The sequence below is a fragment of the Bactrocera neohumeralis genome, chromosome 6, assembly GCF_024586455.1.
Source record: "Bactrocera neohumeralis isolate Rockhampton chromosome 6, APGP_CSIRO_Bneo_wtdbg2-racon-allhic-juicebox.fasta_v2, whole genome shotgun sequence".
NCBI lineage: Eukaryota > Metazoa > Arthropoda > Insecta > Diptera > Tephritidae > Bactrocera > Bactrocera neohumeralis.
In genome coordinates, this window is record NC_065923.1 from 31,399,903 (window position 1) to 31,426,786 (window position 26,884).

The following is a 26,884-nucleotide window of genomic DNA, read 5'->3' on the forward strand; positions in this document are numbered from 1 at the left end:
TGCAAAAATAAAAGGATTATAATTATAGCAAAAGAAACAATAGATGCGATAAATGAATGGGCTTTCAACATGACCGAGGCATCCTTCAGCTACTCGACAATATTTATGAGCAAATAAAACTGTTATAAATATGCATGTGTTACAGTGTCGCGCCTTTCACGGCTTAGTAGCTTCAATATTTGTTGTTGTGGTACGTGTAACCAGCCAGCGATCTGTGACATTTTCTGATTTTGTTGTCAAGAAACAGCAAATTGCTGTTCGGACCATGCATTGCCTCCACTATGATGGCATTACAATTTATAGGTCAGTAATATTCTATATGCCAATATACAAAATCGCGTGTCACAAATTACCCTGCAGACGAAACTTCCTAGCAGTGCACCTAAAATAGTTAAGAACTGGTCTTTAGGTAATAAGTGCACGGACTATGTGAAGTGAATATGAATTTAGATTGTTTACCCCACTAGAAGTTGAAATATTTTCGAAATCGACGGATATTGAACCCCCTAATTTGTTATAACAGCCAGACTTAATAAAAATTTATTGAAAATATAGTTCGATCCAACCCTTGAGAACCTGTTTTTCTTAGAACGCTATCCTAAATTATTGCACAGTCATTTTCGGGTCTTTAAGAAATTTTATAATTTCTTTTTTATTTTGGAATATAACAAATTAAATTTCCGCCGTTTCGTGAATGAAAGAAATTTGTTATACAAGATCAAAATAAGAAACCCACAAACTTGGTCATTTGTATTTTTCACATAAATTATGAGGTTATGTCAAAAAGGTGTTGCCATATAAGTTTTCTTCATAGGTTTCGTAGTTTTGCCGGAAATTCAGTTATACAGTTGTTAACCCTTAAAAATTCAAACACGTCTCTCCCCTTCTTCTTCCTAACTTCAGATCGTCTGTAAATTATTTTTCCTCTTATTTTTGTTATTTTATCATTCGTTTCCAATGTGTCTTAACCTGTTATGAACTTCTTTCAGTTTTTAGCACTTTAAAGGGCCTCCTTAGATAAATAAATGAGGATTGCACCGCGACCCAAGGTCTATTGTGCCCTCTCCTAGGTCACAACGACTCACTTAGCCCCAGCATATTAATAAATTCCAATATATTGCTAAGTGCTATAGAGTCGATGTGATATCTATTTGGAAACATGGACCCAATGGCCTTTACCTTGCGCCTACAGACTGATATGCAGTCCATTAGGAGATGTTCTGGAGTTTCAGGCTCCATGTCACAGAACCGGCAATTCGCACAAGAAGCTAGACCCATGTTATATACATAATTGCTTCTTAAGATTACAATGGCCAGTATAGAAGATGATAAGTAGACTATCACTTGAGAGGTTGATTACAAATTTAAACCTTTTAAGGTTGTAACCACGCATTAGCAACTTGGCATGAGGCATGACATGTGTAGAAGATGTTGCCAATACCTCACCCTTTACACTGCTTCATCCTTGCGAGGCAGCTCCTTTATGGTATGGGGACCAACCACAATGAAAGGTTCGGGTACAACCATGTTTGTGGACGCTGCGGAGCGGGCAAGCTCATCAGCCAGTTCATTTCCGGCTTTACATTAGTGGCCTGGCACCCAGGTAAGATGCACTTTGTTTCGATCTAATAGAACTGTTCAGTCATTCTATACACTCATGATCGTTTTGAATGCCGCTTGACTATCGCTTCGTATAACTATACGTTCATTGCACCAACTTATAGCAAAGACCTCTGCTTGGAATATGCTCGGAAAACTACCCATAGATATGGAAAGTTTGGTACGTGGTCCTGCGACCCCTGGTCCCATTCCCTCCGACATTTTCGAGTCGTCGGTGTACCACATGATTGAACTATCCGTAAGCAGTAACTCGAGAGTGGAGTCGTTCCATTCAGCATTACTGCTGAGGGTACCCTTGAACTTCTTTGCGAAGTTTATACTTTTGGTAATGCTGTCCCTTGGGAGAAGAGTCAGTGATGTATAAGGGAAAGACATTGTTTTCCCAAAGTATTACATTCTAAATAAATTTCAAAATAATATCTGAAAAGTTAATTAAATAAAAATTTGAGAACCAATAAAATAAGCGTCTGCAAAGAATTCAATAAATCGAATCAATTTCCTAGCGGGCACCTAGCAACCTCTATGGGGACAAATTGGTTATCCCCAACAGCACGTGTTCAATGGCAGTCAGCACAAATGTGGTACAGCAAACATGTGAAATGGCATTAATGTACTGCAACGTTGCCATGCAACAGTGATAAAAATAAAGCGAAAGTGTATTAGCAATTTGATAAAATTCGATAACTAGCAAATACATACATACAAACATGACACACTACAGCATGGCCGGTCACCTGCTGACACTGCTCTATGCGCTAAACCGTCATCAAAAATGGGTGGAACAAAACAGCTGAGCAAGCAGACCAACAGTGAGAAATGCATACATATGCTCAAAGCGCACAAACACACACACACACAAGTAGAAAAAAGAAACATTTTTACATATAGTTTGTATATGCATGGCAACAATGTCTTCCCGGTTTTTACTTTCCGCACAAGTGATTGCATGAATGAACGAAGAAAACCACCCTTGCTTCGCAGAATGCAGAGCAACAACAAAAAACACCACAACGTAAGTAAATTAAAGCTTCAGCTAATGGATTATAAAGCAGAGCCTTAACTTACGGCGTTGCAATGCGACGCCGCTCGAGGAAGTGGCGGTCGGTCCACACATACACATACACACGCATGCTTGAGCTGTCTGCTGGCGAAAAGCGCTGCACTACGTAAGCAAGCATAATGCCGGGTATGAATGGTTGGTCGCTTGGTTAGTTGGTTGGCTCAGCATTTTGCTGTTTTTGACAGCAAAGACTTCGTCACCTATGCTTGCTTTTGTTATAGTTGTTGTTGTTTGAGTTTTCGGTTGCTAACAGACCGCGAGGCATATTTGTTGACGCATTTCCAAGCATGATTGGCACAGCAAACGCTCTGGCTCTCTCCGAGTTTTCTTTGAAATCACACCACTTTTGCAGCGCAAAACCTCCACATGTGCACAGAACTCTGCCGAAGACCAGGTGACAGCAGCTGACACGCTGCTTTATTGTTATTGCACGGTGAATTGTCAGAATTGTACGCTCAGTGAAAATTTGCTTTTCGCAAAACAAAGCACAGTATAAAGTAGAAGCGAAGCAGGCAGCCAAACAAAACCTAAATAAACTTGAATGCAAACAAAACAATTTTTGTTTGTCTAACTATCAATGAGCGCAGCACCTTTCCGGCAGCGCGGTGGCAATGCATTGTTGATGAATGAGCGAGTAGCGCCAGCAGAGTGGCGACGAAATACTATCCGCTCGTTCGTTGGGAGCACAGCGGTGTGCCTACTGCGCCTGCCTGCTCTTATGGGCGCTATTGGGAGAGCGCAAAAACGGCTTTATCATACATATATAGACACACATGTATACATATATTCACATGGTTTTAGCGCGTTGCAGCAACAAAGACGGCGGTCAAATACAAAGCATTCCCATAGACATGTGTACACACACCGTCTTGTTCAGCTGCTTGTGGTACAACACTACGTATGCGTACCCTGCACCACCACCAACACCGCTGCCGTCGTCACAAATCATCTTCGCTTGAAATTCGTATAACAGTTTGGGGCGGCGCGCGCTGCATAGAACATTTTCGTTGTTCAGCTGTGTAGCTGTATGCATTGGCAAGTTTTACAGCCAGGTCAGTTGGCAGTCGGCAGCGAAACAACCGTGCGAATTGTGCTTTCCTCTAGTGGTGCAGCGTAACACTGTTGGACCACAATTAGCTAAAGCAAAATTCATATTTTCTTCTAGCATAATATTTTTATTCAGCTACAGTTGACGAAAAAAGCTAGCAAATATAAATATTGCTGACGAGTGTTAATAAAAGAAGTGTCGCACGACGCCAGCGTCGTTGACGGCGACGTTCAGAAGCGAACTGTTACAGCCACCAGCAAGGCAGGTAGGCAGGCAGTCAGTTAGCCAAACTGCGCTGTGGAAAATCATATAAAAATATTTTTTAGAAAATATAATAAATTTAAATTGGCAACGCTTAAATAAAGCAACAACAATATAATAATAAGAGCTGCGAGTAATAGAATAAAAATTCAACTGAAATTCAATTGACGTACGTTGTTATTGTTGGTTGGAGGCAGTGATGGAGCTGTTAGGCAAGCAACAACTCTAACAACGACAACAGCAGCGACGACTGAGTCAGCAGTAACGACAACGACGACAGCAACGTTGCGACTAGCTGCTATTCGAAACTAAAAGCAACAGTAACAGCAAAAACAATAACAATAGCAACAGTGACAGCAGTGCTACTGCCTATACCAGTAGTGTCAGTGGCGTTGGCGTTGGCGTTGACGTTGGCAGCGTACATAGACGTAGCAGCGACGTAGCTGTGACTGTGGCGACAACGTTCTTTGTAACAAGCTCGTGGATTTGTTGTTTTTGTTGAAAACATTTATCGATCACGCGTCAAACGAAACGGAGCACTCGCTCGGCTAACACACATTTGTATAATGTAATATGGTTGTATAAAACAAACATTAAAAAACAAGAAAATTAAATATTCATTGTCAAAAGGCAAAACGGAAACTTTGCGGTCGTGTAGAACAAAACGGAAAATCGAAATATAGCAAAATAACACAAAAACAAAACGGTGCAAAACGCTAACACACCACATTCGACAGGCGGAAAATGAGCTATTAAAGTGCATATAGCCCGAGGAGGCAGCGTGAAGCAAAAGGAAATATACAAATTAATGCATTTGGCAAATTTCTAATGTGAAGCCATTTATGTATGCTTGTAAATGCAATACATTTTGACGAATGTTAACCAACTAGCACAACTGCAAACCAAAACAACACACGTCCACAACTCAGCACTGAAACCAAAAACAATAAGGAATAGTGCTGGTACAACAACTTGAACCACAACAACAAAAACATTTTCGTCGCATTACGCATTTAAACTTGAATTAAAATTTCTATTGCAAACGCTTAACACGTTGCAAGTACAAAACTCGTGCAGTTGAAGAGCAAGGTTGAAAGGAAGACTGTATATTTTGTTGTAAAAAAGAGAAAAAAATACCAACACGTTGAATGCACGAAAGCCTAAGGTAAAGAGTGTTAACGGTTCTGTGCATTTTCATTTGCTGTCAATGCAAATTGAAAGCAAAAAAGACAAAAAATAGCAGACAAGAAAAAGAAAATTCAAAAAAGAAATTTAAAAAAATAATATATGCAAAAAAATACAACAAAGACAAAAGTGCAGATACGCCCCAGCGTTTAAGTATTTCAATAATAACAATAACAAAGCGCATACTATAAACACAAGTTGCAGCGCGCAAGCAGCTGAGCAGAGTCAAAAGCGTAGATAAATGAAAAATAAATACTCAAAAAGTTACATATAATCATATAGAAGAAGACCACATAGCAGCAAACAGCAAATGACAGCTGGTGCTGCACATTGGCGAGCAAAGAATAGGGAAAAAATACAGGAAAAGCGTTTTTGAGGAAAAGCGGCAAAGTGTAACAAAGAAAATACTCATGAACACATATGTATATATGTACATGCATATAAACAAAAACGTGTAGAAAATAAGCTATATATTATAGGCGTTAAAAAGCTTGGAGAATATATTTATTCAAATAAAAGCAATATTACGATTTACTACGCAGCAAAAAGCACTGATTTCAATTAAAACAAAAAAATCAAAAATTAAAGAAATTGTAGGTGAAACATTAAACAATTGCATTACTCGCTGAATATCCAACTCAAGTGAACGTGATTATACAGAATAGCAAGTAAAAACAAATTTTTCGAAAATATTTCATTACAAATTTTTAGCCACACAAGTGACACTCTCATTGAAAACGCGCGCGTTTTTCTTTAGCTTTGCTTTGCAAACTTATATACTTACAAAACATGTGTTTATATACATATAATTAAAAATAGAGAATAATAAAAATACAAAAATAAGTAGTTTAGTGTTACCTGAATTCTGAATTCTGCTTCTCCGGTAGCACATACAGTGTAAATTTATTAAACACAAATAAAAAGAAACTTGCTCAAGTGCATTGCATAGTTACTGCAGCGCATAACAAAAAAAAAAAAGCATACGAACATATAGCCAAAGCGTATAAAACAAAAACATCATTGAAATAAAACGAAACACACACACGAAAAAGTGTCATTCCATTCGATAACGTCAACAAAACAAAGTGTAAAAGAATATCAAGAAATTATCAAATAAATAATATCAATAGCAAGCAAAAATTCATAGCCAAACGCGCTCTCGCACTCACGCCGCGTGCTAGCAGCGCAACCAAGAGCAGAGCGCACATTCTATAACGAAACTGTCATACGTTCGGTGCTCGCATTACGCTCGCCGCTCAGCCACCCTTGAAGGCGAATAACGACGACTACTATAGCCACTGAGTCTACTCATCATCATCAGAGCACACGGCAGTTGTGCCGCGCGTTTTTGTCGTTGCCATTGTGGTCGTAGTCGTCTTCGCCAACGTTATCGACAGAGAGCAGAGAGCATACTGTTGTTGTAGCGGCCCACCACCCATCAAACGACCGACAAGCCGACAAGCTAACCAGCCAGACAAGTAACTAACAGCGCGAGCGAACAAACGTGCAGAGTTAATGTGTGACAGCGAGTCAGCCAACCGCCAGCAGTCAGCAGTTAGCACAGCAGTCTGCGAAGATAAAGCTTAAACAGTGCCGAAATCCAAAAGGAAGAAATTCTTAAATTAATATTGAACTTTGCTGAACCGCGACAATTGACCATCAATAATCGCGGTGGTCGCAAGTTCTCGAGCGCACTTACAATAAGAATTAAAATAAAATGAAATAAGAAGTTAAAAAATATAAAATAAAACAACACGCACATCAAAAACAAAAATATTCGCCTATAATCGTACGTGGTAGAGAAAAAAGTGAAAGTCAAAGTAGAAGGAAAAAAAGGGACGATAAAACGTGTAGTGTAGTTGACAAAATAAAGGCAGCAAACCAAAAATTTTTTTGCTCGTGATGTAGTGGTGAAGAACGGCAAGCAGAAAGAAAGCAAGCGAAAAAAATAAATAACTTCTGAAGTGCAACTACGGCTACGAAGTGTAATAAAATACTTAAAAGTGACTATAAAAACATAAAAGAAAAAAGCATAAGTGAAGTTATTGTGTTGAAGCAAAAAATACTTGGAACACCTAACAACTACCTAACTTCGTTAGAATACGCCACTTAACCTCCAACTTTGTAGCAATAAGAAAAACTAGTATTAAAAATAAAAATATGGGTGATACAAATGCACTGGGTTCCGGTACGCGTCTACGTAAATTCGATCGTACAGACAGTGAAGTTGCATGTGAAGAAGCCGCGCGCCTTACCGCCGACCTGCAGGAAGGCACCGTCAGTCCGGACGATGAGGATGATCTCAGCGAATACGGCGAGCTGCCACCACCGCCAGACGGCGGTTACGGTTGGGTCATCTGCTTTGCGTCGTTTATGTGCAACATGATTGTTGACGGTATCGCGTACACGTTCGGTATATTCCTTGGTGAATTCGTCGATTACTTTGGTGAAGGCAAAGGCAAAGTGGCCTGGGTAGGCAGTTTACTGAGTGGTGTTTATCTGAGCGCTGGTCCAATTGTGTCCGCGTTAGCGAATAAATATGGTTGCCGTGCAGTATGCATTGCCGGTAGCGTTGTGGGTTGTATTGCATTCGTACTGAGCACGATGAGCACGTCCATTAACATGCTGATGCTAACATACGGTGTGATCGGAGGTTTCGGCTTCGGTATGATTTACCTGCCTGCGGTTGTGGCTGTCGGTTATTATTTTGAAACGAAACGCTCACTGGCCACGGGTATTGCGGTATGTGGCTCTGGTTTCGGTACGTTCGCCTTCGCGCCATTAGCTACGTATTTGTTGCAGTTGTATGGCTGGAAGAATGCACTACTCATCTTCGCGGGTCTCATTTTGAATTGTGCCATATTTGGCGCTATGATGCGTCCACTCACCTACCCCAAAAAGAAGAAGGTTAAACCGCTCATGCAGCGTATGTACGAGGAGAAGCAATTGCAATTGGAACGTGGTTCAATTGCTGGTTCACATTTCATGGTACAGCTGCCGGACGGCACCATGGAGCGTAAGCTGAAAATGCCACTCAATGCCGATCCCGGTGTACACTCTAGTCTCAATTTGGAATTGCTCGCCCAACAGGGTTCATTACATCCCGTCTCAACCCTACCAACTATAACCGAAGCAAAGGTGGTCGAATATCAAACTGGCGCACAAAGTCCACCAACTGTCGATAGCAATGGACAACTGGATGTGAAGCGTAGCGGTAGGCGTTCACATCGTAATTCGGAAACCGAGACCAGCCCTTACAACTCTGTGGATGCAATGACACGCAATGCCTCACAGCCCGCCTTTATGGCAGACCATCAAAGTCTTCCAAAGAATGGTTCGGTGCCTTCTTTTAATCGTGTACGCAAGACGTCAGCCAGCGAACGTTTCCAGCCATCCTTAGCTGCCATACGTGCATCATCGCGCGGCGATCTCGACAGCAATGGTGTTGAAATGGGATTTACCTCATCGAAAATATCGCTCTCACAGAGTCAGTCCAGTGGCAAAATGGTACGTCCAATGTCACGTAAAGATATCTTCTACTCCGGATCTGTGACAAATCTGCCACAATACCAGTCGCAAAAATCGCTCACGAATTACCGCAACTCCGTGCTATCGTTAACCAAATATGAAAAGAGCATGCAAAGTGTACGTGTACATGATCCGTTGGCTGAAGCTGAAAAAGGACGTGGACAATACGATCTTTGTCCCTGTCTCACCATACCAGACTCTATTAAATCCGTATTCAATACAATGTTGGACGTCAGCTTATTGAAAGATCCAGTTTTTATGCTTATCGGCGTCTCCAATATATTCGGCATGGCCGGTTTGTACGTGCCATTTGTGTATCTCGTGGATGCGGCTAAAAAAGACGGCATCGAAGATAGCTCAGCATCATTTCTACTCTCAATTATCGGCATAACAAACACCTTTGGCAGGGTAATTTGCGGTTATGTGGCCGATTTTCCCAAAGTCGACTCACTATTTCTCAACAACATTTGCCTACTCATTTCCACGGTGGCCGTTACATTAACACCGCTTTGCTCTTCCTACGGTGCCTACGTGACCATGTCCATTTTCTTCGGTGTCGCCATCTCCGGTTACATTTCACTCACGTCAATTATACTCGTAGATCTATTGGGACTGGACAAGCTCACCAACGCCTTCGGCTTGCTGATTTTATTCAGAGGTTTTGCCGCCATTATTGGATCGCCACTAGCTGGCGCTGTTTACGATGCAACCCAAAGCTATGATTTGCCATTCTATATGGCGGGCGGTTTATTTGCGCTATCCACGATCACCAGCTTTATGGCGCCATGCCTGAAACGTTGCACCACCTCCGATGAAACACCAATGCAGATTGATACGCTAACACCAATCGACGAGGAGCAAGGTGAAGAGGCGGAAGATGAAGAGGACCAGCCCATAACGATTGTACCGAAAATTGTGAAAACTCTACCCAGTCCACAACATGAGGAGACGGATAGAGGATTTCCAAGTGAAACAAATAAAAGTGGCGCCGAATCCAAGTTATAAAGTGGTAAATAATACAAACAAACGCCAGCTGGGCGTTAGAATATTTTGTTGAAAATTTTTTTGCGTAATAGGTTAGATGAAAATGCCATATAAAGTGAAGAATGAAAGTGTTACAGGGGTAACACACACAGACACACAATTGCGAATGTGTGTGCGCTGTCAAGACTACAAAAAACCAGAGCGATATTTTTTTTATTAACTAACCATTATTAAGCTTAAAAAGTGAAAAATCAATTATAACAGTAATAAAAAGATCAACAAATAAACGCAGAACTTATTCAACACTTAGGCTAATTTTAAATGCATACACAAGCACACACATACACAATACACGCAAACACACAAATTTAAAAGTCTAGCTTTCTAGCTAATTAATAATTTATATTATTATATAATGCTAATTGAAATAGCTAAACGAAACAATAAGCTCGCAATATAGCTAAAGGGTTAACTTATAAGTAAACACCTATAAATCGAAGCCCAAACGCGTATAGAGTTCGTAATCTATGCAAAATGTACCAAAAAAGTCGAACCAAAACAAAAAGCAAACAAAAAATTATGATGTATTGTAGATATGTACTGGAATGTACGCAAGATTTTAATGTGAATGCAAAACGAAAAATGTTAAACAATTATTATTTGTTGTTATTAAGGAAAATGCTGCATTATTATATGCATATGTATGTAAATGTGAATTTGTAAGGCAAACCATGCAATTTGTAAAGTGTGAGAGAGATTAGAAAGCGAGCAGTGTAGGAAAATCAAGCGACTCGCAAAAAATCCTTTTTAATCGGTAATGTACTTGAAACTTATGTGTATAGTGCTAGGCATACTAAATATGTAAAATATGTAGAAAACGAGAGTGAATGCGATTGTGAAGCAAAAATATAGTATTGTTTACAAATCAACTCAAAACTCTATATTTATACGTTAATGTGTAAATAATTTCGATTCAATGAAACAATAAAACAAAACACTGTTAACTCGTTACAAACGATTTTTGATGTGTTGTATATTAATATGTACAATAATTACATATGTCTATATAATCAGTTAGTTACTAATGCTCTTAGGCATAGACACAAATATGTGTATATGTATAATTTTTTTCTTTTTAGAATTTCACATAACGCGCCTTCTTTTCAGCTATATTTTGATATACATTGTAAAGTGCTCAAATCGAAAATCGTTTCACGTATTTCACATAGAGGAATTTTTTAAGCGTACAATGCAACCTGAGCGGAAGGGTATTCACCTCAGTGCGAATTGTCAACTAATTATTATATATATATTTTTTATTTAAGTAGTTTTAATTGCGGTATGCAATTGAAAAAAAGGAATTAAGAAATAGAATAAACGAAATATATATACATATACATAGTATGTATGCAAAAAGCAACAATGTGAAGCAACAGAATCAATAAGCACAGCGTTTAAGCTGGCACCCAATTCTAGGCATGCCTATATATACACAAAGTACTAATTATAATAAAGCATAATAAATTCATGTGTATAATTAATTAAATAAGTATATAAAAGCTAGAAAAGCATGTTGAAATTGGAAAATGTACAAAGCACACAGTAATGATAAAAACAAAAATGTGAAAAATACGACATAAGAAATTGTTATTACTAGTATTATTTAGAAAAAGGAAAATAAACGAAAGATTCATAAAGAAAACTATTTATTTAATATTATTTGAGCTATGCCATTGTATGAATTTTTGCAAATGGATGTCCATAAATTTTGCAAATTAATGAGTAAAAACTCAAAAAAAAAAATTGCTAATAAAAACTAGTGCAGCAATTTTTTTTTGTGACGCATAAAATACTGTGACATATACATATATATATACATATATGAGAATAAATTGTATAATATACAACAATGCATGAATTGCCAAGAAACTGCAGGTGTTTTACTAAATTTCAATTATGCAAAGCGGTAAGTATCAACAAGAACCGAAAGAAAGTGTTAATTAATAATTAGAAATTACAGAAAATTACAGAACCGTTGCCACGACAGTCGGCTCAAAGTAAACGGAAGGAACGCGGATTTTTAACCGGCCAAGGACTGTCAACTCGGCACCATTCCTCGAAATTACTTCAGGAATGTTATAGGTCGCTACAGCAACAACAATAGCACTTAGAGACAACTTTTTTGCGAAATTTTTTTGTTTTTAGTTTTGAAAAACTATAATAGACGAGTTCTCAACACAAAGTTCCTGTAAGTTTTTTTATTTACGTAGATATACGATGCAAAAGTTCTAAAATTGTCGAGAATCCAAGCAAGTGCTATTTCCGATTGAAGTCTAAGTTTAAATTTTGCCCTATTACAACAATACGAGGGACTTAGTACTTAGTATTTATTGTAGATAATATATTATATATATTTGTATAGAGTATATTTCTTGTATATTTATTATATATGAGGCGTAAATATATTTCATAGCTTTTTATAAAACTTGAGTGGCAAAGTATTTGATTATCGCAAGTCAATGACTGTTGCAATACACTATACATGTACATGCAAGAAGTATTTGTTGTACGTACATATGTATATTAAAGTGTATAAACAATTTATCGTGGTGTACACAAAGGCACAAACGACTCACATGTACATTCACACACACAACGGAATATAAAATATATGGCGTTAGCGATAACGTTTCAAATAATTTAAATAGACTAAGGCAATTGATATCGGAAAATGCCGAAGTACGCTGCACTTGTGGTCATTTAAGTTGAGTATAAATTAATTGATTTCAAATATATGCATTGGAAGGTAGCTACGTTGTAGAATGCTGCTTGGAAAGGTAAAAAAAACTGTATTTTTATAAGTAAGAATTCATTTGGGGTTATATATGTATGTACATACATATATGCACAATGCGTTCCCACTAACTCGATGAATAATCGACACAACTGAACATTATTGCTAGTATGTAGCAATGCAAAGAAATTTGCAGCACAATAAAGCGTTATATTTATCATTGATAACATAGGTGCTTAAATACGCGATAAGGAAAACGCTTGGACGGCAAAAATGAATTTCGTGCTAAACTTACTATTCTAGGAACCAATTGAAATGGTCAAATAGTTTATAATATAAACAATTTAATCATGTTATCAGTAGTTCATAAGCAAATAGAATGAAAAAACGGTGCAGAAACACATTCTCGGTTATAGTGGTGTAAAATTATGGGCACCGGCATAACATTGGACAAAGGTTTTAAACAAAAATGTGCTGCACCAATTTTAGTATTGTTTTGTACTATGATCACTTGGTACGCCGTCTGAACTGGTTTCACACTATTTCTAGTATAGATTTAGAAATGTAAAAAAAAGCATGGCACTTACCGCTTGAGTGGTGTGGTTTTACTTCCAAGACGGCATTTTGTATGATGTGTTGGGTTTGGTGTTGCGCATGGCTATGATGAATAATTTGAGTTTCGTTGGACATTTGTATGGAACCAGCCGTAATCATTGTACCTGAGGTCACCATTTGTATGGCACCAGGTTGTGCAGCACATTCGACGATTTCTTCTTCCAGCTAATCGTTTGATAGTACAATAGAAATTTATTTGATAATTTTACTTCACTTGTTCAGTTTAGCTTACCTGTGCAACTGGTGCTTCTGGGTGCATTCCTGGCATTTGCGTCATTTGAGGGTCTTCATAAATATGCATCATGCCCATATGTTGCTGCACTTCATGTATTTGTGGATCATACATTGCATAGTTGGGGCTAAGCATGCTCGGTGTATCAACTGAACCCATGGAAGAGGCGTTGTGATTGATTTCTTCACCAGCATTATGCATTTCGGGAGTCATGCCATATTCATCGGCATAAATCTGTTGTGCATGCCACATAGGCGCCACCATACCTTCGGGATTTTGACGCTCATCACATTGACCGTCATCGCCGGGCAAAAATTGATATTCGGGCGGATTCATGACGGGCGGATACACAAATGGACTGCCCATGTAGTTATAGACGGGATGCGCATTATACATTGGCATATGCGAAACATACAGAGGTGTGCCAGTGGCTTGTTGTGCGGCCTGCGCTGGATGCAACATTGGATTCTGAGCTGCAAAATATGCTTGATATGGATAAGCGGCATATGCTGGTGGGTGCGCATATTGCGGTTGTGCGGCATAAGTTGGCGGTCCGGTCGCCATTAATTGGTTAGAGGAGTCGATTTGTTGCGATTGTTGTTGTTGTGTTAATGACTGTTGTTGGCCAATTTGATCTTGCGTTTGTACCATTTGCGGTTGTGGCGCTGGACTACCTTCCGGTGGTGGATGTCGTTGATTATTGTAATCGCCACGACGTGAACCACCACTACCACCACGACCGCGTCCGCGACGTGAGCCACGACTACTCATGGTACCCATTTGCGTACTGGGATTACCATTTCCACCGGCAGCAACAATAGCATTCGACGGTGCCAACGCTACAGGCATACCAGGTATAGCTTGCATAACAGATGGATTCTGAAAGTGGAAATAAAGTTTAATTTTTACTTCACATAATTGTATTATAATATATACCTGATCTGGGGGCATGTCACCCTGAATGTAATGTGGTGCTCCACCGGGTATATAAGCTGGTACTGTATGAGCCCATCCGTGCAAATTTACGTTGGCTGTAACATTGTTTACGTAAACATTGCTGGGTATTTGCGCCGGCATCATAGCTGCATACATAGGCCCCGCTTGATGAACACCCGGCGCTGGTACAAACATATTTGGTGAATGCATTGCTTGATTGTAAATAGGATGACCTGCTGACGTGGCGGCCACACTATGTAAGGGAGCTGCGGCGGCTGCCGGAACGGGTGTATATGATTGAGCAGGCGCGATTGCATTGCTAGACTGTTGAACAGTTAAGTTATTATTGTTTGTATTATTGCCATTGTTGTTATTGGCCGCAGGAGTAAATGGCTGAGCAGAAACAGTAAGATTATTATTTTGTAAAGATGTTGCTTGCTGTGTTTGATTATTAATCAAATGATTATCCGCGTGATTATTATTGTTGGGATTCTTGATTGTTGTGGACGATTCCATTTTTCTCTCGAAATAAAACCTTTTCTATGAAATGTAATTGAAGTTCGGTATGGTGCAGGAAGAACTGAAATATGAAATATAATTTTATTAAAACGTTATACCAGTATTTCTTCAAAATAGTATATTTTATAAATTCTACTGTTATCTCCGCAGCTGGACGTAGCCATAAATTTGAAATTCAAATAGTATTTCTTAATTAGCTTTACAATTTTTACTACGTTTTTTGTTTAAATATAAAAATGTACTAAAACCAAAGAGTACGGCGTGCAAGATAATAATATTATTACAGTGGTACATTTTGCCAAAGTACATAAAAGTGTACTTAAATTACATTACTAGAAATTCACTGCCGGGCAAAAATATATTGTATAAATAAAGGAGCAACTTTTTCAGTGTAATTACATAAATATGAAAATCAAGCTCCAAAGATCATGAAATTTAGGAAAGACAACGAAAATGCATTGTAAACAATGACAACTACATTATTTAGAAACAAAAACAATCATAATAAAAGACTTATCCTGCATGTTAAATAATCTGTTTTTGTATTTATCCTGATAACCGGCGTATTTACAGCCGATACACATCGACTAGTTTTTGGGTTCACATAGCGTAAAATAACAGAAAGAACTAGGCAGTCAATTGAATGGATTTTTTTCTAATAAATTCAAATATATGCTGAACTTTAACTTCATTTTGTCCGCTTGTCACAAGAACCGTGTGGTATAAAAAATGAAAAACCCCAAAATATAATCTCTGTAACATAACCTAAAATAATTTGAGCACTCAATATTTTATTCTTTCTTATAAAGAAGGTTTACAAAAATGTTGGTGTAAATTAAATGAAAATGAAGTTGCAACATAACACCACAAATGGCATTAAATTACAACACAAATAAAACTGCATTCGATAAAATTATTATGGCGTGATGAAATGTTTGCGGCGTGTTTATACAAATTTACATATGTTTGCTTGCATGTGTGTAAGCGGCGAGTCAGTTCAGCCTGCCGCCTGCCTGTGTGGCACTTTTACGACACATAACTTGAGTGATTGTAAACTTTGTCCCTCTCAAATGCATTTATTATCAAAACTATTTACAATAATACTTTTTTATTCATATAATACGTACCTTCAGATTTTCATTTCATATTCTCTGCTTACGGACTAGCAGCCGAGCACCATACAACTATTTGTTTCAATAGCTCTTAATTAATTTTAGGACGTGTTTACTGATGCAAATCCTGTCGAAACTGTCAAGTGCACCTAGTTCCCTACTTCAATATCTTCTTTGAACTGTCGCCACAAAGTCGAAATGAAGTACTTCTCGCCAGCCGCAACACGCCGCTTTTATTGCTCCCTAATTAATACTTTTACAGATTCCAGCACTTATTCAGCTGTATTCTGTTCACTGATACTAGAACGACAAACACGATATTTTTGCAGTTCTGCCGTCTTATAGCCTGTGATTACTGCAGCACTTTTTTATTTTCTTTACACACTTTAATTAGCAATAGATTTGACCGAGCATTCCCACTGCGAATCAAATAAAGAAAAACAAAATATTCAATATGCGAATTGAAATTTTGTGTCTTATGGTATATCGTAACCGTGGATTAAATGAAATTAATAGTTCACTGTTTTTGTTTAATGTATGCACGGAAAGTTTCACTCGTGGAAAAAATATTTCTTTTCTTTCTTCCTTTGCTTTGCGTTTAGTAAATTCACGTTCTTGCAACTTTACGTGCCTAGTGCGGCGAACGGTTTACATCAAATACGAGAATGAATGCGAAAACGAGATAAACGAAGGCTCATGACTGACAATACTATGCGAGCGAAAGGGATTTAAGACTGGAAAGCGGTGAAAATGGCGACAGAGGAATGCCAATGGAAGTCAGGGTTGCATTATGTGAAAGGTGTGTTTTCCAGTATTTTCCATTGTAACTGAGCGCGAAATTTGTCTTTTCGATCGAAATTTTAATTTCGCACGTATTATAAAACTTGATAATTTTACTAATTCTAAATAATTAACCGCGTGTAAGTGTATGCAAATCAAAGTTTAACATGGAAGACTTTCAAAAAATAGAAAAGATTGGTGAAGGTACATATGGTGTGGTGTATAAGGGACGCAACCGAATAACTGGTCAAATAGTTGCAATGAAAAAGATTCGTCTAGAGTCTGATGATGAGGGAATTCCATCGACGGCAATAAGAGAAATATCCTTACTGAAAGAACTTAAACATCCAAATATTGTTTGTCTTGAAGACGTGCTAATGGAGGAAAACAGATTGTACTTAATCTTTGAATTTTTATCTATGGACTTGAAAAAATATATGGATTCATTACCACCAGAAAAATCAATGGAAACTGAGTTGGTTCGAAGCTATTTATATCAAATTACAAATGCAATTTTATTTTGTCATCGTCGCCGTGTCCTTCACCGCGATTTAAAGCCACAAAATTTACTCATTGATAAGAAAGGTGTAATTAAGGTTGCGGACTTTGGACTTGGTAGATCATTTGGAATACCAGTCCGCATTTACACTCATGAAATCGTGACCCTTTGGTACAGAGCACCAGAAGTATTGTTGGGTTCACAGCGATACTCATGTCCAGTGGACATTTGGTCTATTGGTTGCATATTCGCCGAAATGGCTACAAGGAAACCACTTTTCCAAGGCGACTCCGAAATCGACCAGCTGTTTAGAATATTCAGAATTCTAAAGACGCCTACTGAGGAGACATGGCCAGGTGTTACTTCACTGCCGGATTATAAAAACACTTTTCCGTGTTGGTCAACAAATCAACTTACTAACCAGTTGAAAAATCTTAATGATCGCGGTGTCGATTTAATTCAAAAGATGCTTATTTATGATCCTGTTCACCGCATCTCTGCAAAGGACATTCTTGAACACCCATATTTTGACGGATTTAAAATGAAATTTATAAAGAATGAGAACGAAAAATAATACACCTTTATTTAAACTTTTACCATATTATTTTAATATACATAATTTAATGTGTTTATTCCAATATAAATAATAACGAAAATAGTAAAACTGTTTTTTATCCTTGAAAATGTATTAATATTACGATCGAGATTAGTTTAAGGAATGTAATTTTTCTTTGCCCCAAATATAACACCCTTATTGCTTTAAACCACTGATAAGGTTCGGTAGTAGTTTTTACACCTAAAAAATTTACCACATACCATACAATATATTTACTTTCATGATTACAATTTATCTTTTTAATATTATAATTTGGACTTATTTTTACGTGATCCAAAAGCAACCAAAGCATTTGCGAACTCCTCCGTGGTAAAACGCTTGTTAAGTTCCTCGGACTCAGCGTTCAGCGCCCGATACAACGCCTCTTTCTCATGCATACGAATGAGAGATTTAGATATTTTCATTGACTCCGGGGGTAGTTCTGAGAAGTCTCTAATTGCTGGCCAAATATGTGAATCTAACGTGTTGTCTTCAAATACCCTTGAAACAAAATTAAAGTTGTAAGCTTCCTGAGCACTCAGTTTTTGGGACAATAATAGCATTTCGTTTGCTTTGGAGCGTCCAAGTATTAAAGGAAATAAATAGGAAGAACAGCTTTCAGGCACAATACCTAATTTTGTAAATGGAGTCAGGAAATATGCCTAAATTATACAAAAAATTAGAGATTTCATTTTAATTAGAGTATGTAAAATTTGCTTACCTTGGATGAACACCACACAATGTCACAAAGTCCAGCCAATGTAGCTCCAATACCAATACAAGGTCCATTTACTAACGCCAAAGTCAATTTGGGACATTCAATTAGAGCGCTAACCATTTCTTTAAATATATCGTTTGCTTCTTTAATTTGCGCTTCAATATCTGAACCGTCCATAACTTGCGATAAATCATTTCCAGAAGTGAAAAAATCTCCTTTGCCCGTTATAACCACTATTGTTACACTGTCATCTTTGGCCGCATGTCGCAATACCAAACCAAGCGCTCTATATCCTTTTCTATCAATACTATTGAGTTTTTCCGGCTTGTCAAATGATATCGTTAGGACTTTGTCCTGTACCTCAACATTAATTCCACTAACAGTCATTTTAGTAATATTTTAAGTTCTCGATACAAATTGAAATTATAATTCTTCCGGTTCTCCGAAAAACGCTAGCAATTAAAGTCCATTATTGTTATAAGCTTGCTTATCAATATGTGTAATTATTTTTTATAATACAAATAAAAGAGACGGTGATAAATGTTTATCAGAGAACGCGGACTATATTATTATTAATAAACGTCAAAAAACTGGCATACGAACATATGTGTGTGGGAAATTTAGAAAATTCAGATTGGAAGATGGTTTTCCAATGTCAATTGTTTTGACATTTTGTATAATTTATGTTGATTTTGCAAATAAAAAACATTACCAGAGACAAGGTAAACAGTGTATTTAAATAAATTCTTGTCTGTTCATAAAAATGACAGATTTTCTTGCTGAAAATAATGCTTGTGGGCAAAGTTTACTGCATATCGTTTCTGTAGGAAATTCGATAATTGCAGAAACATTACGCTTAAAGGATTACATTCCTGATATATATCGGTAAAGGACAAGTGTATAACAAAATTACCGAAGATTAATGCAATGAATATTTAGTTTAGAATCAAAGGCTGACGTTCAAAAGTATTCCGAAATTATATTGGATTTTAGCTACCTAAAAATAGCGGAGGCGCAGGAGCAAAAGATTGAGGAAAATCCAGTAAGACAGAAACTGATTTCTTAAATCCTCATTTAAAAGAATTAATATTCTATCTCTTATCATTTTAGGAGTTGCAAGATTTAGATGACGAGGTACGTGAAAACTATTTGGACCTTTTAACGCGATTTTATCTGGCCTTTGAAAGTACACATCAGTATGCTGTGGATCTCAAGCAATTCATCGATGAATTGAATCGTGGCTACTACATTCAACAGACACTTGAATCTGTGTTACAAGATGTAGAAGGCAAACAGTTAATGGTAGTGGTCTTATTTATGATGTATGTTAATGCCAGCATTTATTAATACTTATTATTATTCTAGTGCGAAGCATTATACTTGTTTGGCACGATGTTATTACTTCTTGATTATCATATACCGGGTATTGTGCGTGAACGCCTTTTAATATCATATTATCGATATAGTGCTGCAAAAGCGCAAGGTGATAGCAACATTGATGACGTTTGTATGTTATTGCGCTCCACCGGCTTCGTAGCAAACAATGAATCATCACCGTACAACGCAAAACTAACAACACCTTCACAGTATCCTGTCTCATACTTCTCACGCTTTACATTTGACCAAAACTTTATTGATATGGTAATTGGTCGTTTACGATGTGACGATCTTTACAACCAATTAGCCATTTATCCACATCCTGATCATCGCTCCACTGCTCTGTCTACACAGTCGGCAATGCTTTTCGTATGTCTTTTTTTCACACCACAAACCCTCCATTCTCAAGTAGCACAAATGCGGGAAATTGTGGACAAATTTTACGCCGATAATTGGGTAGTATCTATTTACATGGGTGTAACTGTTAACTTGATTGACGCGTGGGATGAATTTAAAGCAGCCAAAGCGGCTTTGGCGCCTGTGGTGGATACTGGTGTGAAGGGCTTCTGTTTGTTGCATAAGGAGAAAATGAACAAGACTTTGAAACAAACGCAGGAAATACTACGAGCAGGTGTTTTGAACGACGACTTTGTTCTACAGAACATCACAAAAATCATACCTCTAATGCGCCAATGTAACGTTTTACTACGATGGTACTTCACGCACACATCGAAAGCAGTGCTAGTGTTGACTCAGAATTCACAAAAGACTCAGCAGGTCGAACAACTAGTCTGCAATGAGTTAAACTATCGTAAGGAACAGTTATTAGAGCTTCTACTTGATTGTAGCCAGTTGGAGGCGGCCGTTAAGGATATATTGCGCGATTTAATGAACGCAAAAGCCGAACGATGGTCTAAGTTCAAGCATGAAGCTTTGGATCGTCTTAAAGAATTAGGCGAGGCATTTGGTGGCTCACGGCCGCTGTCAAAAATAGAAAACAACCCACAACTGAAGTTGTGGTTCAGTGAAATAACTAAAGAAGTTGAAAAACTTAGTGCGGAAAATGTGAATTTTTCGGGACGAACATTAATTCAACTGATACAAGCGCTCGAGGAGGTGGAGGAATTTCATAATTTGCAAGCAAACATGCAAGTGAAGCAGTATTTGTTGGAAACGCGTGAATTCTTACACCGCATGATACAGGTAAAGTAATATGGGCCTTCATGAATTATATATAATTAAATAAGCACGTATTTAACTTGTAGATAATTAATATCAAGGAAGATATCCTCATCAATATGCAATTGATCAGTGATTTGAGCTACGCCTGGCGCTTACTAGACCGTGATTTCACCGTAATCATGCAGGATTGCATTAAAAAGCAACCCAGGTCTGTAATACGGTTACGCGCAGCATTCCTTAAACTTGCCAGTGCACTGGAAATTCCTCTACTGCGTATAAACCAGGAACACAGTGAAGATCTTGTATCCGTCTCCAATTACTACAGCACCGAACTTGCTAATTACATGCGTAAAGTTTTGCAAATCATACCCGAAACCATGTTCAGCATAATGGCACGCATTATAAATTTACAAACGGAGGTGCTGCTCGAAATACCTACGCGCTTGGAAAAGGACAAGCTAAAGGAGTATGCACAGTTCGAAGACCGCTATACAATCGCTAAGCTAACACATTCAATTGCCATTTTCACCGAAGGCATACTAATGATGAAAAAGACACTGGTTGGTGTTATTGAACTTGACCCCAAACAGCTGCTTGAGGATGGCATACGTAAAGAACTCGTGCGACACCTGGCAAACGCGCTAAATCTGGGCTTGATCTTCACAACTACAACTAAAACGAAACAACAACCTATAGCTGAATTAGAAACGAAATTGCTAGCATTAGCCAAAATCATGGATGGCTACCGGCGTTCTTTTGAATACATACAGGATTACTTGAAAATACATGGCTTGAAGATTTTACAAGAAGAGCTAACACGCATTATCAACTACAATGTAGAAAAGGAATGCAATGCATTCTTGCGCAACAAGGTGCAAGATTGGCAGTCACGCTATCAGAGTCAAACTGTACCAATACCTAGTTTTCCGCCACTGCAAGGTGACGCCACGAAGTCGAATAATTTCATTGGTCGCTTGGCACACGAAATACTTCAATGTACGGATCCTAAGCGTACAATTTTTATAGAACTTAAAGCAACCTGGTATGAAAAACGTGCGCCACACAAAGAAATTCTGAATGGTTGCTTTTTCAGCAAAGTGCGTGAGGCAATCGGGCCGGCCGGTTTGGTCGGACTAGATCGCCTGTATTCGTACATGTTTGCAGCAGAACTCAAACAGAATCTAGAAAAAATGCAAAAGAATTTAGCTAATGATAATATGTGGTTAGAAGCATTAAATAGCTTAAGCGTCGAGTTGGAATCAAAACAATTTCCGGACACTAATTCATCAAACCCGTTAAAATTCTACGCAAATTATCATAATCGCTGGTTGAAAGTGTGGCCGACATTACTAGAATGGCTATTACAGCTGGGACATAAGCAAATACTGCGTCAGCAACTGTCCTTTGAATTGAACAGGAGCAGCAAATGTAATTCGAAAAATTTGGAATCAGCACTGGAAACTTTCAATAGGTTAATATAAAAATTGATTTGGAATGTGAATTTTTCGAACTTTTATGGCTTTGGAAGTATGTTTTTTACTTTTTTTTTCAAATTATTGTATCTTCTAGGGCACTGTTGAACGAATTGGAACAACCAGAGACTTACGCGAAATTTATCTGTTCGGATCGTGGCAATCACTTGCTTATGGAATTTAACGAGTATCTCGCCTTTACAGGGTCTTATGAACCGCTTGAGCAAGTTTTCCTTACAACCAAAAGCTCACATCACATTGCGCTGTTTCTCTTCTTATTTACCATAGCGCATTTGCCACGCCTACAATTTGCGGTGAACACAAATAGCTTACTGGCGAAAAATGTGAAGGATTCCTTAGATGGCACACCACTTCTAGTGGGCTTACTAACTGTTTTACAACAGTTTCATAAAGACGTCAAGCTATTGTACTTGACTTATCTGTGTCAATACGCAACTGTGATAGTGGAGGCGAATATAAGGTTAGTATGCATGATACATTTTGCTTATGCGCAATCGAAAAAATATAGTTTATCATTTTCAGTGCAAAAAGTGAATTAAGCGTTGAAGTCACAACAGCATTGCACTTCCTGCAGATGTTTGTTAGGTTAGCCAAGCTACCGCGTACTGTTTTAACCGAACGCTGTCCCACAATTATATTAAATCAATTTGAGTATTTAGCTATAAGCAACAAAGTTTAACTGCGATTTATAAATTTTATAAAAAAAATACGTATTATTGCTTATATAAAACACAAACATACAAATTTTATTATTTAAAATAATTCATCCCAACAAATGGTGCCAAATGTAGTAACTATATCCTTATTAATTTCGTTTTCTAAACAAAATCAGAACGATCAACAAGTGAAACGCGCTTTAGGCAAAGACTTTTCAAAACGAGGTAGCCTCCAAAACTAGCTTTGCTAATTCATTGCTAAAATGTCTTATGTAATGACAGTGGGTGCATTGCGACCAGTGAATTTTGGCAGTTGTGAAATCTCCAAAGCGATATCTATTAATGGTTTCAGCATTACACTAGCTTGACCGAGCACATTATCCTTCTCGTAGGAATCAATATACAAACTGTAATTAAAAAAAATAACATTATATGTAGATGTGAGTTAATAGCAGGCAAAACTCTGGAATAACCTACCGCACTGTAGCGCCCGAACTGCCTGTGCCACTTAAACGGAACACAATACGACTGCCATCTTCAAAGACAATACGTAAACCTTGCTTTGTGGCCAGAGACTTGTCTACGGGGTCAGTATAGCTGAAGTTATCAGCTACCTTGACTTTGTATGTTTTGTCACCACTGGTAAAACTCTTTCCAACAAATGAAGGATCGGTAATATTTTTCTCCATAGTTGCAATCATTTCATTGCAAGGTTCCAATTCACATTCCTCATAATCATAACGTGTAAAATAATTACGCCCATAGGTGGCCCAATGAGCTTTGAGTATATCTTCGATTCCCTTGCCGGTATGTTCCATAACGGAGAGCCAAGCTAAAACCGCCCAAATGCCATCCTTTTCTCTGATATGATTGGAGCCAGTGCCAAAGCTCTCTTCGCCACATAAGCACAGACGACCGGCGTCCATAAGATTACCGAAATACTTCCAACCAGTGGGTACTTCAAATACCTCTTTACCCAACTTCTTGCCCACCAAATCCACTGCCGAAGCTGTTGGCATACTTCTTGCAAAGCCTTGTACACCATTTTTCTTGAAGTATGGTATACATTCCAAGTTATTCGCGATAACTGCCAACGAATCGCTAGGCGTTACAAAGAAAGCGCGATGGCCGATGATCATGTTACGATCCTAGAAGTGAAAATGTCCAATTTTATTACATTTGATATAGAATTTACTTGGTTAATTTACTTACACCATCACCATCGAATGCGGCGCCGATGTCGTAATCACCTTGAGCCACGGTTTCTACCAAATCCTTGGCGTAAGTTAAATTGGGATCGGGATGCAAGCCGCCAAAATCAGGTAACGGTGTTGTGTGAACTACACCATTTTCGGGTGCACCCAAAGCGTTCAGAAAGATCTCACGCACATATGAGCCAGTAACGCCGTTCAACGAATCTATGCGCATTTTAAGTGGCTTGCCTGATGTCTTTCCGCTAACAAAGTCACGCAGTTTCTCAAAATCGAAAATCTCTTTCATATGGGCAACATAATTAGCCACTGAATCGATGACCTCAACAACATAAGGTTTGCCATTAATTTCATATTTGTTAGTGCCTATTTTACTTATGTCAATTTCTAAGCCATTGACTATTTTGTACTCCTTGATGGCAGTGGAGAGTTGGTAGATGTTATTGGTTACAGCATCTGGTGCCGGTCCACCATTTTCACAATTGAATTTAATACCAAAATCGTTTTCGGGACCGCCGGGATTGTGGGAAGCTGTCAATACTATGCCACCTAAAATATATATGTAATGATTACATAATTGTATGTAAGTACAAAATTGGAAAAATAAGTTGTATTATTAGCTCAACTACAGATTTGTTTACTTGTTTAGGAATTGCAACTATTAAATTGGAAATTATGATGATAACATTCAAAATTATCATGATGACATTCAAAAATGCCCGTCTTAGTTCGTCAGCATTGTTGATAAGAAGTAATATATTAAATTTCATATAACAAGCTACTTTTATAGCGTTTGCATGTAAACAAATGTAGCAAATTACACAAAAGAATTAAATGCACTTTAATTTTTAAATATTTGCAAACTATATATGTGTGTATGCAGAATATATCCTATACACCCATACACATACATGTAAAATTATAATTGTATAAAATTCTTTCAAATTAACGTTTTTAAACCACGAACAGGGTATATCGGGCCTCTAGCTATAATTCAAATGGATCCAAGTCCTTGTATTGATTTTTTTTTTTTTTTTTTTGCGAGGTATCTTCACTAAATTTGGTATTAATTATTGTCCATAACAGCTTTATTTGTTTATTTGTGAAGGGTTATATAGCTTCGAAGCAAACGAGGTTAACGGCCTATGGCCAACTTGAGTAAATATATATACACATAAACGCATGACGTTGCTTTTTTTTTAATTGTGCGTACATATGAATGTGTTTTCACAAGACAGTTTAATATAACTAGCCATACGATTACTTACCTAAAGCTTTATGCTTACGAATTAAGCTTGAAACAGCTGGAGTCGACAGTATACCATTTTGTCCAACTAGCAATTTTGCAACCTAATTGTATTTTAATAAATAATTAATTTTGAAACACAAGAATGTCAATTAAATATCTTACTACAAACATACATACATACTTTTGCAGAATATATGCATACATGTGAACTCATAAACTCACCCCATTAGCAGCACACATTCGAATAATGAGTTCTGCAGCCTCCTTGCAATAGTAGCGGCCATCACCACCCACTACAAGCAGAGATCCTTCTAACGCTGCACCATTGGCATCCAAAATACACTGCACGAAGTTCTCGGTGTAATTTTGTTGTGTGAAAACTTTTACCTTTAATTTGGTAAATAAAAGTATGAGTTTAGTTGTCTAATATTCACTTAAAAAAACAAGAACAAATCAACTAAGCCGACTAAGAATATAATTGAAAAAAAGTAAACCTTTTTGCGTAATCCGCTAGTGCCTGGTTTTTGGCCTTCGTATGGTTTTGTAGCAACTACGGAAACAGTCGACATATTTAATTTATCAATTTTAATAAACGACTATCCAACGAGAAATCAAGTTTATAATAAGCTCTCTGTGTACCAACGTATATTTTGCAACGTCTGCAACACTTGATTTCCGAAAACTGACTACCCCATACTAGGCAATTTACTGATAATATACAGGTACAAGGTCATTCAATGTCAGAAGCTAGCTGAAAGCAACTTGCGCTAGCGCAAATATGATAAGCAAATCAACAAGGCTCCACAAATATTTGTTGTGAATTGAAGCTTTATAAAATATTCAGTGACAATCTATTTTAAGCTTGGCGTTCTTAGTATAAATATTTTATTTAGTTGCCGGTTTTAAATACACAAATTCATATCATTAGCATAACAAAACAATCATTGGTGAGGGTACTTTTTGTAAACAAACCATTGTGAACTTGCGATAATTGTAAACATCGATATATTTAAAAAATTCTTGTGATAATTAAACAAAATATGATTGAAAAGAAGGATACTATAAAATATAATATTAAATGATTGAATACAATTAAGAAAAGAAAATTTAAATTCAAGAAAACTCATGCGTGTCCATTCTTCTGATTAAAATTGTTGACGATTATATAAAATGGAACCAATTAGATTGTAAGCTCTGTAGCTTTATTAATTATACGCTAATATATTATAT

The 26,884-nt window shown here is 37.5% G+C and overlaps 6 protein-coding genes across 6 annotated transcripts in view; 3 read left to right on the forward strand and 3 right to left on the reverse strand.

Annotated features, from left to right (window-relative positions):
• The window catches only part of LOC126761097 (myb-like protein AA), a 62,085-nt gene extending 45,517 nt beyond the window's left edge, over window positions 1–16,568 (reverse strand). Inside the window, exons 1-4 of the mRNA XM_050477028.1 lie at window positions 15,910–16,568; window positions 14,264–14,843; window positions 13,328–14,206; window positions 13,068–13,260 (exon numbers count right to left, since the gene is read on the reverse strand). Of these exons, the coding sequence (XP_050332985.1) occupies window positions 13,068–13,260; window positions 13,328–14,206; window positions 14,264–14,779 (1,588 nt within the window). The 5' untranslated portion in view covers window positions 14,780–14,843; window positions 15,910–16,568. The remainder of the gene's footprint in view (window positions 1–13,067; window positions 13,261–13,327; window positions 14,207–14,263; window positions 14,844–15,909) is intronic.
• On the forward strand, window positions 3,743–10,704 carry LOC126761103 (monocarboxylate transporter 14). The gene has a single exon (XM_050477048.1). It carries the CDS (start codon window positions 7,335–7,337, stop codon window positions 9,705–9,707), a length of 2,373 nt encoding a protein of 790 aa, XP_050333005.1. The 5' UTR covers window positions 3,743–7,334; the 3' UTR covers window positions 9,708–10,704.
• Window positions 16,569–16,739: 171 nt separating the features above from the next.
• LOC126761114 (cyclin-dependent kinase 1) lies at window positions 16,740–17,837 on the forward strand. The gene has a single exon (XM_050477061.1). The coding sequence runs from the start codon at window positions 16,842–16,844 to the stop codon at window positions 17,745–17,747; it is 906 nt and encodes a 301-aa protein (XP_050333018.1). The 5' UTR covers window positions 16,740–16,841; the 3' UTR covers window positions 17,748–17,837.
• Window positions 17,838–17,944: 107 nt separating this feature from the next.
• Window positions 17,945–19,052, reverse strand: LOC126761115 (enoyl-CoA delta isomerase 2). The gene is made up of 2 exons (XM_050477062.1): window positions 18,490–19,052; window positions 17,945–18,430 (listed from the first exon to the last, which is right to left on the reverse strand). Exons 1-2 carry the CDS (start codon window positions 18,871–18,873, stop codon window positions 18,035–18,037), a joined length of 780 nt encoding a protein of 259 aa, XP_050333019.1. The 5' UTR covers window positions 18,874–19,052; the 3' UTR covers window positions 17,945–18,034.
• Window positions 19,053–19,159: 107 nt separating this feature from the next.
• LOC126761101 (WASH complex subunit homolog 5) lies at window positions 19,160–23,274 on the forward strand. Its single transcript, XM_050477045.1, has 7 exons — window positions 19,160–19,371; window positions 19,426–19,528; window positions 19,597–19,788; window positions 19,852–21,066; window positions 21,129–22,516; window positions 22,615–22,998; window positions 23,061–23,274. Exons 1-7 carry the CDS (start codon window positions 19,250–19,252, stop codon window positions 23,215–23,217), a joined length of 3,561 nt encoding a protein of 1,186 aa, XP_050333002.1. The 5' UTR covers window positions 19,160–19,249; the 3' UTR covers window positions 23,218–23,274.
• LOC126761104 (phosphoglucomutase) lies at window positions 23,252–26,534 on the reverse strand. The gene is made up of 6 exons (XM_050477049.1): window positions 26,149–26,534; window positions 25,877–26,041; window positions 25,674–25,755; window positions 24,407–24,954; window positions 23,672–24,342; window positions 23,252–23,601 (listed from the first exon to the last, which is right to left on the reverse strand). Exons 1-6 carry the CDS (start codon window positions 26,221–26,223, stop codon window positions 23,463–23,465), a joined length of 1,680 nt encoding a protein of 559 aa, XP_050333006.1. The 5' UTR covers window positions 26,224–26,534; the 3' UTR covers window positions 23,252–23,462.
• Between the last annotated feature and the right edge of the window lie 350 nt (window positions 26,535–26,884).

Excerpts from the sequence above, each read along its gene's own strand:
- LOC126761103 (XM_050477048.1), top strand. The coding sequence starts at position 7,335 with ATGGGTGATACAAATGCACTGGGTTCCGGTACGCGTCTACGTAAATTC.
- LOC126761114 (XM_050477061.1), top strand. The coding sequence starts at position 16,842 with ATGGAAGACTTTCAAAAAATAGAAAAGATTGGTGAAGGTACATATGGT.
- LOC126761115 (XM_050477062.1), bottom strand. The coding sequence starts at position 18,873 with ATGACTGTTAGTGGAATTAATGTTGAGGTACAGGACAAAGTCCTAACG. Across the intron at positions 18,431-18,489 it reads TTGTGTGGTGTTCATCCAAG|GCATATTTCCTGACTCCATT; the intron begins GTAAGCAAATTT and ends TGTATAATTTAG.
- LOC126761101 (XM_050477045.1), top strand. The coding sequence starts at position 19,250 with ATGACAGATTTTCTTGCTGAAAATAATGCTTGTGGGCAAAGTTTACTG. Across the intron at positions 19,372-19,425 it reads TACATTCCTGATATATATCG|TTTAGAATCAAAGGCTGACG; the intron begins GTAAAGGACAAG and ends ATGAATATTTAG. Across the intron at positions 21,067-21,128 it reads TCTTACACCGCATGATACAG|ATAATTAATATCAAGGAAGA; the intron begins GTAAAGTAATAT and ends TTTAACTTGTAG.
- LOC126761104 (XM_050477049.1), bottom strand. The coding sequence starts at position 26,223 with ATGTCGACTGTTTCCGTAGTTGCTACAAAACCATACGAAGGCCAAAAA. Across the intron at positions 25,756-25,876 it reads GAATGTGTGCTGCTAATGGG|GTTGCAAAATTGCTAGTTGG; the intron begins GTGAGTTTATGA and ends AAATACAATTAG. Across the intron at positions 24,955-25,673 it reads TCGTAAGCATAAAGCTTTAG|GTGGCATAGTATTGACAGCT; the intron begins GTAAGTAATCGT and ends TATATATTTTAG.